Source organism: Fopius arisanus, unplaced genomic scaffold (genome assembly GCF_000806365.1).
Source record: "Fopius arisanus strain USDA-PBARC FA_bdor unplaced genomic scaffold, ASM80636v1 scaffold00018, whole genome shotgun sequence".
NCBI classification, from domain to species: Eukaryota; Metazoa; Arthropoda; class Insecta; order Hymenoptera; family Braconidae; genus Fopius; species Fopius arisanus.
Window position 1 is genome coordinate 677950 of NW_011887757.1, and position 13278 is coordinate 691227.

Below are 13278 nucleotides of genomic sequence, written 5' to 3' on the forward strand. Positions count from 1 at the left end.
TTTACTGGTTAAAAAAAAACATTTCCAACTCGTTCGTTATTTCTCTTTTAATCTTAATAAAACCTAAATATCACTTCCGTGGTACTGGCTGTTGATTCCTGTTGCTAATTACGCAAACTCTGGACTAATTAGTGGATTATTGTTTGTATTGCAGATGAGAAAACTGCGGGAGAGCGAAAGGGGTCACCAGATTCGGTTGGGGCCGCCGATTGAAGATAAAATAAATCGACATCGAAATACTGTAAGTGAACTATTTACCTTTCTATTTATTTCAGCTTCCCAATTGAAACTCGATTTTTAGATTTTAATGCTGATCCTTCCAGAAGAATTTTTGATGAATTTGATGATCAATTTTTTTTTGGCACTTGTGGAAGTTCCGAAGCATTGGGTTAAATTCAACTAGTGAATTTGAATTATCTCGTATATTTAGAAATTTAACTAATAATTTAATTTCATTCAATTTATTTTTTTTTTATTTATCATAAAAATACACTTATTGCATTCTGTTTGAATAATTTTAATGAGAATTTTTCCTTATGACTTCCAATTGTTCGATGGACATGTCTTTATAATCCTTCAATATAAATAATAATAAAACGAAACCTACTGCGCACTCCGTGCGCCGAATTTGAATTTGGCGGTTCGAGTGGGCCAATGAGGAACTAGTCCTACGCGTTTCGAGATATTTCGACTCGGGCGAACTTCATTTTTGTGTTTTTACTTTCGTAATAAGGATAATAAGCAAAAAGGATTGACAAAAAAATTAAACTATGTATGTAAATGTTTCAGTGGCACATTATAGATCAATCCGTTATCAAAATGGAGGTCCTTGAAAATTTTTAGAGCACTTGTATCGCATTTCTTATATTCTCATATCCGGCGATGATACCTTCTGTATTCCCATGGTGCAGCTTTGCCTTCCCAGTAATAAAGATGTAACAGGGGAAGGATTTCACTCGTTTAATGTCGACATAAAAACTCTGTTATGTCCCTAGGACCCATAAACCGCGGATTCTAACCTCACTCCATGGGTATCAGTGTTTAGGACATAAAATATTATATATGAGATGATAATAAAAGTATTTACTGACCCACATGATTATGATCATCGCCCTCGACGCAGATTATATAATGTCATCCCACAAAAAATACTTTTATCGTCCTTGTGACATAATGTAGGACTTTTGCTTCCCTAATCGGAAGAGAAATTGATACTGCCACCGCAATGACGACTGATTACTTTTTTTATGGAGTCATTTCTTTTTGGGAAGATTTTTAATGGCTACTTATGACTAGAAACAAATGGTTAATAACTATGACACGTGGGTGGAACTTTCCAAAATGGAAGTTATGCTAATGGCCCCGGAAACTGAAAGTGGTAATTCCATAAAATCTTCTAGCTCTGACGGATGATAAAATCTGCTTATAAAATTTTCTTCCTCAGGATAACATATTTTCTCTCTGGAAAATCATGAAACCCGAACTCTTTATTGCGTAACTCATATGAAAGTTGAGTCATCACTTCAACGAAATTCATTAGAGTCTTCTCAATTTCGTCTATTAAAAGATTCTAATGAATTTCTGTGAGAACGCCATGAAAGTTGTATTGGAAAAATGATATTTGCGGAAATGTGTCAATTAATATTGATTTGTTTATCAGTGACCCTCACTCCGATTTCCCTCTCAAAAATTTGACCTTGATGTTTCAGGACCCATGTAAAGATGACTACGACGTGGGTGAAATGGAGCGTCTCCGAGAGGTGGCGATAGAGCAACAAGAGATAATTGAATTTCTCCGGCAAGCCCTGAAGGAACGTGAGCGTAAACTAGACCAACTCTCCAACAAAAAGCGCAAAGAAGAATTCTACAAGCAATGGCTGGAGCTCGAGCCAGTGGCAGAGGTCGATGATGAAGAGGAACAGGAAGAGGGTGACAGCGCCCTCTCAAGCGCGCCCTCTTCTTTATCGCCTCAACCCTGCGGTCACTGGCAGTCTAACGGAGTTTCCCGTGAGACTTACGAAGGACTTCTCCTGGAGTTCGAGGAACTCCAGACAAAATACATCGAGGCACAGCAGGAATTGTCCCACGCTAAGAGTCAAGTCCGCGATTTGGAGCAGGCGTTGCTGCAGGAGACTCGAGGAAGTCAGAATAGCCGACGAGTACTCAGCGATAAGCTGAAGGAAACTGAAGAGCGAGAGTCATGTTTGCAGGCGGAGATATCAGAACTGCGGGAGCAAAATGAATTACTCGAATTTCGTGTGCTGGAACTTGAGGAGACTGGTGGTCCGAGGGAGTCCCCTGACACAGCTGACAGTGGCATTGTGTCACCCGAACCCAATCAGCTCTTCAAGGAGCCAAATACCAAGCAACATCGTGCAATTGCAACCGTCATACCATACAACACGTACACCCAATCATTGTCACCGGTACCAGTTCAAAAGCCACCGCTGTCCCTTCAGGAAAGCGGAATATTTGAGGATGATGATGATCAGGTGGAATGGGCTACTTGTGGTACGCAGACTGAAACCCCCTCCGGTGATCTTTTGCAGGAAGTCCAGAGACTTCAGGAACTCCGTGAAAGGATCCAGGAGAGGGCAGTCAAGGTACCTTTGGAGAGTTTAGAGACTGAAGATCGTTTGACCTCTTACAAGGAACGAATTCAAGATCTGGAGGAACGATTGGCCATTTACGAAGCCGCTGAGATTACGAGATCGAATGATCAATTGCTAGCGAAACAGAGAGAGGAAGATGTTCTTGACGAGAACTACAAGCTCACGGAGAGGATCTACTGGCTGGAGAATGAATTGAGAAATCTTCAGGAGGCAGGGCGGGATGTTATTGACATTGGGACCATGACGGATAGGATTTCAAATTTTGAGAAAACCACGGATGAGAAGATTACAATCAGTGATCTTTCAGCATCCTCACCTTGTGGAAGGATCTTTCATGACGTTTTGAAGGAGATTGATCATTCCAGGAGCTTCGCAATGGCGAGAGTTGACGGAACTCCATGGAATGACCGCACCGAACCAGAAGCAATGTGCGACGAATGCAATATCATGAGAAGCAATTACAATGAACAAATCCACCGATTTGTCATCGCCGAAGATTCTTTTCGACAGAGAATCATTGATTTGGAGAGGAGAGAGTTCGCTTTCGTCAAGACTCTTCAGAAAGTCGATGCCACGTGGACCCAACTTGAACTGTCCCACGCTTCAAACCTGACCGCATGTCAGCAGGAACTTGAGAATAAGGTTCATGTCAATCAGCAGATGCTGGATAGAATCTACAGTCTCGAAGAGATGATTCGGAATCATGTGTGCGAGGGACACTCCACGGATTTCGATGAAGTCGACATGAAGCGGAAAGAAGCCATGGATGAAGGCGTTCAAACGGATGAATTCATGGAGACTGATGAACCCTTTGTTAAAGCTGGAGTTGATCGATCTACGCAGGCTGAAGAGACTGATTGGAATAGGGACATGCACACCGTAAGTCATGAAATAGCGCACATATTAAAGAATTTAACGGAGAAACATGTTTGCTATTGGTTTCGCTGTAGACATCTTAGAGTTAGATAGTTTTACCGATTGGCTACTGATATATTTTTCGAAGTATCGAATGGTATCGATCGACGATTAATGAGAGTCTTTGATTTTTTCTTTAGGGAGATGCCATCCGAAATTGTTCTGGCCAAATAATAGCGGAACTAGCGTGTGAGGCTCGAGAAGATGAGGCTATGCAATCATCAGTGTCACGAATTCTCGTACAGCCTGATGAAACCACTGCCAATGATCTTGTCAAACTAACCGAGTCTGATACGGATAAGAAGGTTAGAAAATGGCGAAATGGCGGACATGAACGAGATGGCTGGGTGATGAGAGTGAGAAATACGTCGAAGGGTAGTCGTAGTGTTAAAAACGTCAGGGCAGTTGTTAACGGTCATCGTTTTGTTCTTTACCAGGAGATTTGCGTTTAGTTTCTCTATTTTGTTTACATTTCACTCAGTGAAAGAACTGTCACAAATTCTTTATAACGAAAAACAAAAACAAATTAATCACTTATGAATCCAGCCTGAACTCATTTCGTCAGCATTTTCAAATCCGTGTGAAAATTTGATTGTTGATAACGTGACTCGAGTGCATTGTACTTGATAAGTCAAATTCCAATGGATCGAGAAGAGAAATTTAATGAAAAAATAGGTCTCGCATGCGCCACGAGAACTATGAGACTGCAAATATATTTCTTGATGGAGGAAAATGGATTGATGAGGATGTGCTAGAACTCATGCGGCTTGGCTGGCTTCGTGACTGGCCCAAGGTCAGTTCAACTCTCTAGTCCCCCAGACAAATTTGACAGATATTTTAGTAGATGAAGAGATCTGACTTCCAATTTTTCTGTTTTCGTGCGTGAGGCATTCGATAAAATCCACAGCAATGTCTAGCCCCCAAATTTTGACTCCATCTTGTCGTATTTTATTCTAAATCTAAAAAAGAACGAGAAAATCATGAGAATATGATAATGAATACATTCAAAGTTTGAGGCCATGGATTTTTGGAGGGTCTTGTGGAGTGCCTCGCATACAAAAATTAATTTAGAAAATGATTTTCCACTTTAAATCGAGCACGACGACTCCTGTTGCGCCTCGTCCATCTAATTTTTGAATTCACAACTCATTCTGAACTTATTGTACTTTGTGTGTTTATCTGCTATCATTCATCGATCATTAAACGGCAAGGGCTTAGGTTTTTAATTTAACGTCTCGACTGTGAGTTTATCTAGTTGCGCTTAAGGTGGTGGTGTAATTTACAAGTCTTTCATAGTTTTTTCATTGCCAATTGCTGTGGGAGAGAGTTTTCAATGGATTGAATTTTTATTTTGCAGATTGTTTACTTTCGTTGGAGATGAGAGATCTGTCCTATTTTTTTTTTGCGGTGACTGTTATCGTCGAGGCTGTGGTTTAGCTATTACATCAACATTATCACGTGACCAGCACAAACTCCCGACATTTTGATGAAACAAAACTGTTCTTTTTTTAACAACTCTGAGGTGAGTTGAAACTCTTTTTGTGACGTGGAATCGATATCGCAGCTGTCTAGAACAGACTTTTCCCAGATTTTTTTAAAGAACAATTTGACAGATTATTATTAAAATCATTTTCAATACCAGAATTTTTTTATTGAAATGAACAGCTTTGGGAATTTTAGGAAATATTGTTATTGAAAAATCAGAAGTTTCATTATTTTATGGTTTAAATAATTAGACAGTAAATAAACACTTTTCATGTAATTATTCTCTGAAAAATATAAAAAATCATTTTAGCCATAAATAATTAAACTTCCGATATTATTATTATTATTAATAATAATTCCATTGAAAAATTTGGTAATTCCAATATTCCACAGAAAAAAAATCGATGAGTCTTGAATTTCTATTTGATGTTTAAATTATTGGGCCCAAAATTCCCGAAATTTTTGCATTCCATCAGCCATTGTTTTATGTAGTTTTTAGGAACATCGATAATTAGCAATATTAATTACTGATTTTCTCTCACCAGGACAATATACTGCTGGCGCTGCTTGGTGCAACCAAGTGATGACCAGGAACGGTACGTCCTACCGCAAAGGACACCCCAACGATCGTAAAACTCAAATTTAAACGCCAAATACCGCCATCCAACTATAAAATTCCCCCGAAATTCCATCCGATTTACGAGAATTCTATTTCACCCATTCAAAAATATCGTATTTCAACATCTACTACAGCGATATCACGAATTGAATCTCATCGAACGCCACGAAAGAAAAAAAAATACCCAAAAGGTCCCAAAAAATGACGAATAATTACACTACATACTCGAAAAAAAATGTGTGTTTATGTATTCATTTATGTTACGTTTGATTTTTTCTCAATTTTCCAGTTGACTCTGTATTTATGCATGTCATCCCTATGAAAATATTATATCAAATCATCCACCTTGCCCCGATTTCGATGATTGAGATAGGTTAGGGTTCAGGTAATCTCTAGTCGATTTTTACCGATATCAAAGTTTATAAGCGACTCCGAAGATCTGTACTAGCGTTTGATTTAAACTTTTTGTCGAAACATTTGAACTAGTTTAACGTTATTTTAATTATGTTTGCATGATTATGATTAATTCCAATAAAAGAACATGCTCATCATATTCACATGACTATTGATTACCCTCAGACCTGCAGCTAGAAGACACATCACAGGAAATGGTTAAGAATTATAACCTAGACTTCATCCTGAATTAAAACAAGAATTTCTGTTTTCGTAATAGTAGAACCGATCACTCCAACTTTTCCCTCTTGCGTCCATCGGAATTTTCCAACGGACTCGACCCCATTTTCCTCTTTCCATTTTTATTGACAAGAGAAATAAGGAAACTTTGAAACGAGAAACGGTAATGGCAGCAGTATTACCTGTTCTTGTATTTTCCTCTTTGCTTTTTTATTTAGCTCCCTGACACTTTCATCAAAACGGTAAAATAACATTTTCCCTGGTTCAATAATTTGAATAATTCCAATGAGAACTGCTCATTGTAGCTGCTTGTATTTTTTATTGATCAGTCAATGGCTCCAGAAATTTTTTCGACTCTTGGAAGTTGAGGGGATGCATCGACGTTTGTCAGAGGATTTTCCTTCTTCTCGATATTGTGACCTGTCGTCCTTGATCAAATGAAAAATTCAATGAAATGCGTGATCTGGGAAGAATTAGAGACATTACTTTTCCTCCGATAATGGATTAAGATTGACTACAACACCCATCAGAAGAGAAGGAAGCGCCAATTCCATCATCCTGACTCTTTCTGCTAGAGCGTTGTGACGTCTTTCCAAAGAAGCATTTCTCCTCTCGTAATGTTGCACTAGATTACTCCAACAGCTCTTCCTTTTTTGCTTATCCTCATTCCCCGAGCAATTCGACATGACAATTTGTTTTTAAATATTCATGAATCCGAGAAATGAGAAAACATCGAAACGAGGGATTTCCAGCGGCAGTGACAGCGAAGTGGCGCTGCCTGTCCTGTCATATCGATTTTTCACTTATTTCGTGGTAGTTCAACCTCAAAAAAAAAACGTGTTCAATGAATTGACAGGAAAATTACAGTAGTACGGATCATTGAAATGGGTCAGACATCATCAGGAGTGGATCCAGTGACTTCTAGGGACATGAATAACTGTTCTTTCTGCGAGAATCCAAACTGTTTCGAAGATGTCCCTTCAGCTCCACCTGGGGAACCGGAAGTTGCCATTCCACTGGATCATAACGAAAGTCTGAAGGAATTGGCGACGAGATTCGACAGTATTTTAGATAAAGCCAGAGTGAGAGCGTAAAAATAATTAAAATTATTGACCTGAAGGACAGAGAGAAATTATTTTGATTGATTATCAGAGCCTGGGGCTACAGGAGCTGGTGAAACCGATCGAAGAAACAGCGATAACATTGAAAAATCTGGCAGCACCAACTCAGTCTTCCTCCAGCAAAGTTAGTCTTCCAATAGTAATTACGTAATTTGGCTTTCCAGGGATCTCTAAATTTTTATAATTTCCGCACGGAGAAATTATGACGGTTTTATCATTCCAGAGTGTTTGCTCCAGCCCTGGAAAGCCTATTAACCCTCTGATAATCATCGAAATTGAAAAAAAAAAAAACAATATTTCATAGTCAGGAATCTCTTGCAACTGCAATCAATGGGGCCCAGATGTCGTCAGTCCCCGAGGCAAATGGATTTGCAATGCGTGCGGTGATAAATGTCAATGCGATAAGACCTGGTACATTCCTCCTGTCACTAAAAAAATATCGCACAGAACTGACCCTGAGGTGAATGAAATCAAGTACAACATGTGTCGGTGGGTGTAAATAATATTCGTTGACTTGTTCATCTGTGTTTCAGCATCTGAAAGAGAAAGGATCGACGATGAAAACGATTGGAGGTCATGCTGAAGAGACTGATGATCGATCCATTGAGATACAGATTGAAGTATCAGATCGAGTCCGGGTAAGGTTGAATTTCGTGGTGAATTATTGAATCAATTCGAAGATAAATATATTTACTTCAGTCCATGACAGACCAATCAACAGCCAAATCTAGGTGTGTGGAAATCGGTGAGGGTGAAAGTGGAGTTATTTGTCCGTGTGGGTGCGGATATTTTCAGGAAGGGGAATTCAAAGTTTGTCCTTGTGGATGTGGAACTATTATTGAAATCGTTGATGATGCTGGAGACATCACATCACTCAGGGATGGAGGGTAATTCGATTTTTGTGGATTACCTCTAATTTAATATTATTTCTGCTAATGTGAGGGATTCAATTGCTAAAGGAGAGGATTTAATTTTTCAGAAAGTTAACTGTCGAATATTTCTGCAGTCTGATTTTAATTGATATAATTTTATTCCGTATTATTGCGCATTATTGTGCATTATTGCGCATTATGTCATGAAACTGTTCGTCGGAGAAGTTTAATGAATTATATTCCATTCATTCATAGTTTCTCTCGCATTATGCAAGTCTTCTCACGTGAGGGGGTAATGATGGCTAGAACCTTGAGACTCTTCGAATAATAGTACAAATTGCTGGATATTATTTCCACTGTATTATCATTAATCATTTAGACCCTGTTGCATATGCGGTAATGAACTCAATGACGAGCCTAGCCACAACCTAGAGGAGTCCGCGGCTTTCATCGATTCGAGGGATACCGGTTAGATAACAAAATCAATGCAAAATGTTTTCAAGTTTTCATTTGAATTGGGAATATTTAGGAATTATGTCGGCACTGGAGATGCTTCAAGCCAAGTGTCGCATCAAGGATGGAATGATTGCGGTTCTGGCTGAAGAGCTTAGGAATTCCGGTCATGTCAATCACATCGTTGAGAATTTAGGTGCGCCTTGTTTGCCGCGAACTGCTATTGACTTCGATCGATCCATGCTGTGTGATTATCTGAGGAGTACATCCCTTCCGGTGAGTTTTACTCTACGATTTCTATTCGAAGAAAATACATTTTTATCGTTACGAAAATCACTGCAGAATCCGCGCGCCGATTTTGAATTTCCCGGGGCGAGTTGACGAACAGGAAATCGCAGTTACAAATTTCGAGATATTTCGACTCGGGCGAACGTCATTTGTGTCGAGTCGATATGAGTCGATATGAATCGAGATAAGTCGAAAGCAAAGCATCTGCAAATTATTATTTGCTATCTTCAATTCAATGACAGAAACAAAAATCACCAGATAATCGGTATCGCATTGCATATCGATATTTTCAGAATAAAATCTAATAGCAAGAAATGACTAATCGATAGTCGCAAATGTGTCAAAGGACAGAATATCCCTAGCCTCTCCTTTAATATCTAAAAAATAAATATAAACAAAGGAAGAGAATTTTTTTTCCGAGTGTCTCAAATTACGGAATTATAATTTCAAATCTCGCAGTTTACGAAATTGAGAAAACAGGTAATTTATTACCAAAGGTAAATTACTATTTTAGTAAACAATGGGGCTTATTGTTTTTTTTTTTAAATAGGATTTGGCGCCGATGGAAGCTCATATCGGAGATGATGCTGTACCAAAGCCGACGAATTTCCGAGTGGTGAGAACGATTCTCAACTCATTATTTGTTGCTTGGGATCCGCCTGAATCGATATGCAAACTTCGAGGTTTTGAAATTACAGTCAATGGGTAATCGAATATTTTTGTTACTCATAATAATAATAATAATAATAATAATAATAATAATAATAATAATAATAATAATAATAATAATAATAATAATAATAATAATAATAATAATCTTTCTCGAACTTGTGCTGCACTTTATTGAAACATGCAGCAAAAAATTGAATCTCCAAATGTAAAAATAATAAAATATTAAAAATTGTTATTGAATGTCAATATTATGTATTAAATTACCTTGAAAGAATAATATACTTATCCTGTAATCATGAACATTTGATTAAAATTCCTGGACGTGAATTCCTATAGCAATAAAAAAAATTTCACTACAAAAAAATCGGCAAAGATAACTAATCAAAATAATAAATAATAATAATAATAATTCTCAATGAATTTTTCCTGCGAAATGTTTGCAATTCCAATTGAATTAACGAATACAAAATCTAATCAACCTATTTTACTAATTAATTAGCCTGGTTCAGAGAATAATTAGAAGTCGATTGCCATTTCCGGGGATTGCATAATTAGATTTGAATTTATCTCTTCGAAATGATTGGTGATTATGATTTTTTCAGGATTGTAACCTGCAGAGTTGGATCACCCACGAGAACTCAAGCTATTTTAACTTCCGTTGACTTGACAAAACCAACGGTTCTCACCTTATATGCAGTTGCCACGAATGGTCACATATCAGACTCCTCTACAATAACTTTCCCAGCTAGCAAAGACCCATGGAAATAAAAACCATTGACCCCATTAGTTTGCAATGTGAAACCAGAGAACTTGTCCGGGTCATTCATCCAAAGTCAGATTATTTTTTTACAAGATTTTTTATTACCGTTACGTCAACGCTCCTCACGTCCAGAGAATCCTCGAGTTGTGAGAAATTTCCAGAGACTATCACACGATAATCTATTAAAAAAAGTCAGTAATTTACATGAATGCGTGACTTTCTTCTCATTGCTACTGACGAATTCTTTAAATAATTTATTTATCGATGGAATACTTTGTTTAATTGCTTCTGATATAAAAAATAACGGAAGTGCTGTGGAATTTGTTATTAGAATTGAAATTTTTTGTGAAATTTTTTGGGAGTGTAAGTGGGGATTGGTAAAATTCAGGAATGGGAAGGGGAGGCGATCAATCTTGATTTTACTGGAGGGCTGTAAAGCTGTACGTGCGGTTCTCACTCTGAATCTTCTGACACTGATTGCTGATTTATCGTTAATTAAACACCAGATAATCGTGCAAACAGCCTGATCACGCGCTCGAGACTTTCCGTTAATTCATTAACTCGTTTCGCATGTATGCGTGAACTATAAGAAATAATTTATTTCTTATAGTTTTATTAATTATAGGAAATCGTTAATTTATTTCAAATAAATTAACGATTTTCTATAATTTTGAAGAGCAAAATTGAGCACGTGACATACAAAATTGGAGTAATATATAAAAAAAATATGTAATCATAATTAAAGACGATAGATACAAAAGAAAGCGAAAAATTCTCTTTTCAAAGACAATTTTTTCGCAAAAAATTTGAGAATTGAAAAATGAAAATTAAAATATGGAATAACAACAATTTTATCCACAACTTTTTCTGTAAAAATCTGAAATTTACGAAAACTGAAAAATTGTTTGGTCGCAAAAAATTTGAGAATTGAAAAATCAAAATCAAAATATGAAATAATAACAATTTTATCCACAATTTTTTGTGTAAAAATCTAAAGTTTACGAAAACTGAAAACTTATTTGTTCATAAAAATTATTCTGGGTCACAATTACAAATAAAAAAACGCGGTAAATTACAGTCCTTTAGTCCTCGGAATATACAAGATCTTCCTCCTGTCCACAAGATCATCAACACTATTAAAATCGGGTAAGACATCGGGTATTTTGATCTGCACACCTCCCCCAAAAGGTTTCTCGGTTGAAAAAAATCCGAGAGGCTTATGTACTTTCCCCTTTTCCACCGTGTAATGAACTTCACCGCTGACTGGATTTTTCGGATAATAAGGATCTTCATCATCGCCAGGGCGAGGTGCTCCAAAATCAAAAGCAGGAACAGGAAATTCAGTCCCTGCAGTGGTAGTTCTTGCAGTGGTGCCTCCACCAGAGGTTTGACCTCCCGGGGAATAATTAGGTGCTACCAGAAAGGGTTTCGTCGTGCTCTTCCCCGCGTCCTGGACCCTCAACCCAAGATTCCTGGACTTGTCATCCCCAAGGACTTCATTGGCCCTGGATTTATGACTGAATCCCTCACTCGTCCTCTCATTATTTCTCTTGACACTAGAATTCCTGAGGAAAACCGTTGAACTCATGGTGAATGTCGTGGCCTTCTCCGAGTCCTCCCTGGGTGCCTCCAGGAACACCGATGGCTCCTGGGAAATCCTGAAAGTCCTCGACAGACTGCTCGACCTCCGGAGGATGTTCTCATCACTCCCGGTGACAGGAACTTTGGAAATCAATTTCTCCGCGTTCTTACAGTTCACCAAGTGCGCGTGATCACAGACAAGAGTTTCTTGACAGAATTTTGTCTTCTTCGGGCAGTAGTACGTGAATTTATTTCCATGATTGTCACAAGTATGATACACTTCACAATTTGAATCGACGTCTGCGTAAAATCCAGTGTCCCTTCCTCGACAGGAGAAACTGCTGATTGTCGATGGTGTTGTCTTCTGGAAAGAAAAACAATTTCAAATTCATTTAAAATTCATTAAAAATATTACAGATGTATGATGCAGTACTCACGAAATTCTCTTGTCCATGAACCGTCAGGATGATGGTAAATAACCACGTGATGCAGGTTAATGTCATTGCAGAAAAATAAAGCAGAGTCTAATCGCAAGATCCAAACATGCATTGAGCTCTCCAGATGAGCGAAGTGAAAGTGAGAAGAATGTTTAGGACTGAAGCTCTTTGCCTCAGTTGCCGTACCCACCACCTCTTCAACTCCTTCTCCTTCTTCAGATTACCTTTATTCCCCGTTATCTTATTTCAGTATTTTTGCATGAATAAAAATGAGATATTATTTACTCGAGAAAGGCGGACAATCGGTTGGGGGGAAGAGAAAAAAAAATAGAGTCACTCGAGCTGAGAACAATGTTCGAGGCACGTCAATGGATTGTTGCGCAATTTCCCAGTTGTATTGCCAGTTACGAGTGTTTGACGGGTTTTCGTTATTTCTTTTTCTCTCTTTCTGGCTGGGGCCATTGTTCAATGCCTGTTGGTGGAGAGCAATCTCCAGTCGAGTGACATACGATTATTAGTAAGTGAAGAGGGTATAGGACAAAAAATTGTTGTGGTAAGAGGATCGCGGGTCCTTGGCATCGTGACCTATTTGAGGGGATCGTTGAAAGGTCGAAGACTTTGTCGGATCATCTCCTTTTTTAATCGCCACTTGTGGTATTGCGAATGAGGATTTCGAGGACCTCGAATTCAGAGCCTCTGATTGACTTTAATCTCTAATTAATTCGAACTCAGAGCTGACTGATTTTAATCGCTAATTAATTCGCTGGAAAATTATATTGGATTTCTATTGAACTTCTTAGTATAATGTAATTGTATCAAACTTCGGTTGT

At 38.1% G+C, this 13278-nt stretch overlaps 3 protein-coding genes and 1 long non-coding RNA gene across 6 annotated transcripts in view; 2 read left to right on the forward strand and 2 right to left on the reverse strand.

The window, feature by feature from the left end:
* The window catches only part of LOC105263984 (janus kinase and microtubule-interacting protein 3), a 34712-nt gene extending 28528 nt beyond the window's left edge, over positions 1-6184 (forward strand). For 2 of the 3 annotated variants that reach the window (XM_011300527.1, XM_011300528.1), the window contains 5 exons: positions 155-241; positions 1710-3491; positions 3668-4320; positions 4885-5049; positions 5558-6184. In XM_011300527.1, coding sequence (XP_011298829.1) covers positions 155-241; positions 1710-3491; positions 3668-3979 — 2181 coding nt within the window. In that variant the 3' untranslated portion in view covers positions 3980-4320; positions 4885-5049; positions 5558-6184. The remainder of the gene's footprint in view (positions 1-154; positions 242-1709; positions 3492-3667; positions 4321-4884; positions 5050-5557) is intronic. The other variant, XM_011300529.1, reaches the window with a different exon arrangement.
* Positions 4331-7037, reverse strand: LOC105263983 (uncharacterized). Its single transcript, XR_891947.1, has 3 exons — positions 6751-7037; positions 6447-6692; positions 4331-4486 (listed from the first exon to the last, which is right to left on the reverse strand). It is a non-coding gene; the product is annotated as an uncharacterized lncRNA (long non-coding RNA).
* Positions 7038-7114: 77 nt separating this feature from the next.
* On the forward strand, positions 7115-10633 carry LOC105263985 (uncharacterized). The gene is made up of 9 exons (XM_011300530.1): positions 7115-7346; positions 7417-7509; positions 7690-7845; positions 7919-8023; positions 8085-8272; positions 8637-8725; positions 8787-8986; positions 9549-9703; positions 10273-10633. Exons 1-9 carry the CDS (start codon positions 7149-7151, stop codon positions 10436-10438), a joined length of 1350 nt encoding a protein of 449 aa, XP_011298832.1. The 5' UTR covers positions 7115-7148; the 3' UTR covers positions 10439-10633.
* Positions 10634-11377: 744 nt separating this feature from the next.
* Positions 11378-12589, reverse strand: LOC105263986 (uncharacterized). The gene is made up of 2 exons (XM_011300531.1): positions 12449-12589; positions 11378-12375 (listed from the first exon to the last, which is right to left on the reverse strand). Exons 1-2 carry the CDS (start codon positions 12512-12514, stop codon positions 11503-11505), a joined length of 939 nt encoding a protein of 312 aa, XP_011298833.1. The 5' UTR covers positions 12515-12589; the 3' UTR covers positions 11378-11502.
* Between the last annotated feature and the right edge of the window lie 689 nt (positions 12590-13278).

What these genes read in the sequence shown, in the direction of transcription:
- LOC105263985 (XM_011300530.1), top strand. Translation starts at nt 7,149, where the DNA reads ATGGGTCAGACATCATCAGGAGTGGATCCAGTGACTTCTAGGGACATG. An exon ending in CTCAGTCTTCCTCCAGCAAA is followed by an intron (nt 7,510 to 7,689) that starts GTTAGTCTTCCA and finishes AATATTTCATAG; the next exon opens with TCAGGAATCTCTTGCAACTG. An exon ending in AAGTATCAGATCGAGTCCGG is followed by an intron (nt 8,024 to 8,084) that starts GTAAGGTTGAAT and finishes TATTTACTTCAG; the next exon opens with TCCATGACAGACCAATCAAC.
- LOC105263986 (XM_011300531.1), bottom strand. Translation starts at nt 12,514, where the DNA reads ATGACATTAACCTGCATCACGTGGTTATTTACCATCATCCTGACGGTT. An exon ending in TTCATGGACAAGAGAATTTC is followed by an intron (nt 12,376 to 12,448) that starts GTGAGTACTGCA and finishes TTTTCTTTCCAG; the next exon opens with AAGACAACACCATCGACAAT.